At 29.3% G+C, this 1,762-nt stretch overlaps 1 protein-coding gene across 1 annotated transcript; it reads left to right on the plus strand.

Moving 5' to 3' along the window:
• The first annotated feature begins 1,210 nt into the window (after nt 1-1,210).
• Nucleotides 1,211-1,528, plus strand: LOC107991538 (RING-H2 finger protein ATL5-like). The gene has a single exon (XM_017046614.2). The coding sequence runs from the start codon at nt 1,211-1,213 to the stop codon at nt 1,526-1,528; it is 318 nt and encodes a 105-aa protein (XP_016902103.2).
• Nucleotides 1,529-1,762: the final 234 nt, after the last annotated feature.

Consider the following 1,762-nt stretch of genomic DNA (forward strand, 5'->3'; position numbering starts at 1 on the left):
TCTACTTTGACATGTAGAACCTAATAATCCTTAGAGAACATGTCATCATTATAAAATTAATAAAATTTGAAGATAATGATATAATATGGTACATAATTAGAAAAAAAAAAGTAATATTGTATATATATTTAAAACAAAAAAAATGGTTTTGTAAAAAAGAAAACCATCCATTTTCACCATTTTTTTTCAAGACTGCCCCTCATTTTCCAATTTATCCTAAAATAAATCAAACTTCAAAATCAATTTAATGTTAGTGTAACAGGAATATGAAAAATTCTTTTAAATCATACCATTTTAAGAAATATTTACAAATATAGTAAAATATAAAAAATCTACTATAGATAAAAAAAAAATTACTATCTATATCTAATATAAAATGCATATAATAATTACATCTTGATCAATGAACGATCTAGTTGTGATATTTTGTAAACATTTTAGTTGATTTTGTTATATTTAAAAATATCACCGAAAATATCTCATTAAAATAAAATTAGTTAAACATCGTTTAACCTTATTCGGATTTGAAAGAAATTTGTTCCGGGAATGACACAAATGCCAAATTTATACAAATTATTAAAATTAAACCAAACTCACAAGTAATACTTAAACTTAGACTCTAAATTATATATATAATCAAACCCTTAGAACTTATTCAAATTGAAACTTTCAATTTTGTGAGAATGAGTGAAAATCGAAGTGGAAGATAGAAATCCCAAATTTATTTAATTTTAAGATATTCAAATTGAAAATTTAAATTTGATACAAATAATTAAAATAACAAATATTTTTGAAAAGGTTTCCTAATCCCAATTCCAATTTGGTTTATCACATTCACAAATGACTAAAAATCTTTTAAAAATTTCCAAATACTAAAAGGATTTCAAATTATTCCCATTTTAATATTATATATATAACAATTAAATCCATCAAATTGATCATATATATATATATGTTTAATTCTTCCACCATATAATCTTCCAAAATTCATGTCTCTTAAGAAGATCATCTTCCAACCGGCACACCTTCAACATCGTTGCTATCTCCGCCGTCGTTTATGATTTCCAACAACCAAAAGATGGGATTCTTGTTCGTGAGCGTCGTTTGTATCATTTTAATCATCTTCCTTTTTCATATCTACCATTACCGCCTTAGGCTTAACCAAACAAGAACCCTAGACATCGAGCAACGACTCCACGAACACCGTACAATGCAACTCCTTGCTCAAACTCAAGCCGAAATCATAAGGCAACGGCAGACTACGACGCAATCGAATGACACCACGGAAGGCGAGGAAACTTCTTCTGCTGTCATGACGGTCGCTTACAAAGTGAAGGATAATGAAGCCGGCGGGTCGTACTGTTGTTGTGCCATATGCATTGAAGAGTTTGAGGATGAAGAGATTTGTGGAGTTGTTGAGAGTTGTGGCCATTGTTTTCATGAGGATTGTATGGATCAGTGGCTTAGGATTGAGAGCCGTTGCCCATTATGTCGTTGTTTGGTTCATGCTGTATCTCAACAATATTAGTAGTTCCCAACAAAATGAAGCTTTAGAGAATGTGTGATTTTTATTTATTTTTTTCGGTACTTTGTATTATTTAAATGTCAATATTCTTTAGTATGAAAGCAAACACACACACATATATATAGTCACTTACAAACACCTCTTGCATGGAAGATTGCTCACTTTAATAAGCTATTTTCTTTCTGTTTTTAATCAACTCACCTCGAAATTAAAGCTACCTAAATGGGTAAAATCAGT

This window comes from Cucumis melo, chromosome 12, assembly GCF_025177605.1.
Source record: "Cucumis melo cultivar AY chromosome 12, USDA_Cmelo_AY_1.0, whole genome shotgun sequence".
Lineage (NCBI taxonomy): Eukaryota > Viridiplantae > Streptophyta > Magnoliopsida > Cucurbitales > Cucurbitaceae > Cucumis > Cucumis melo.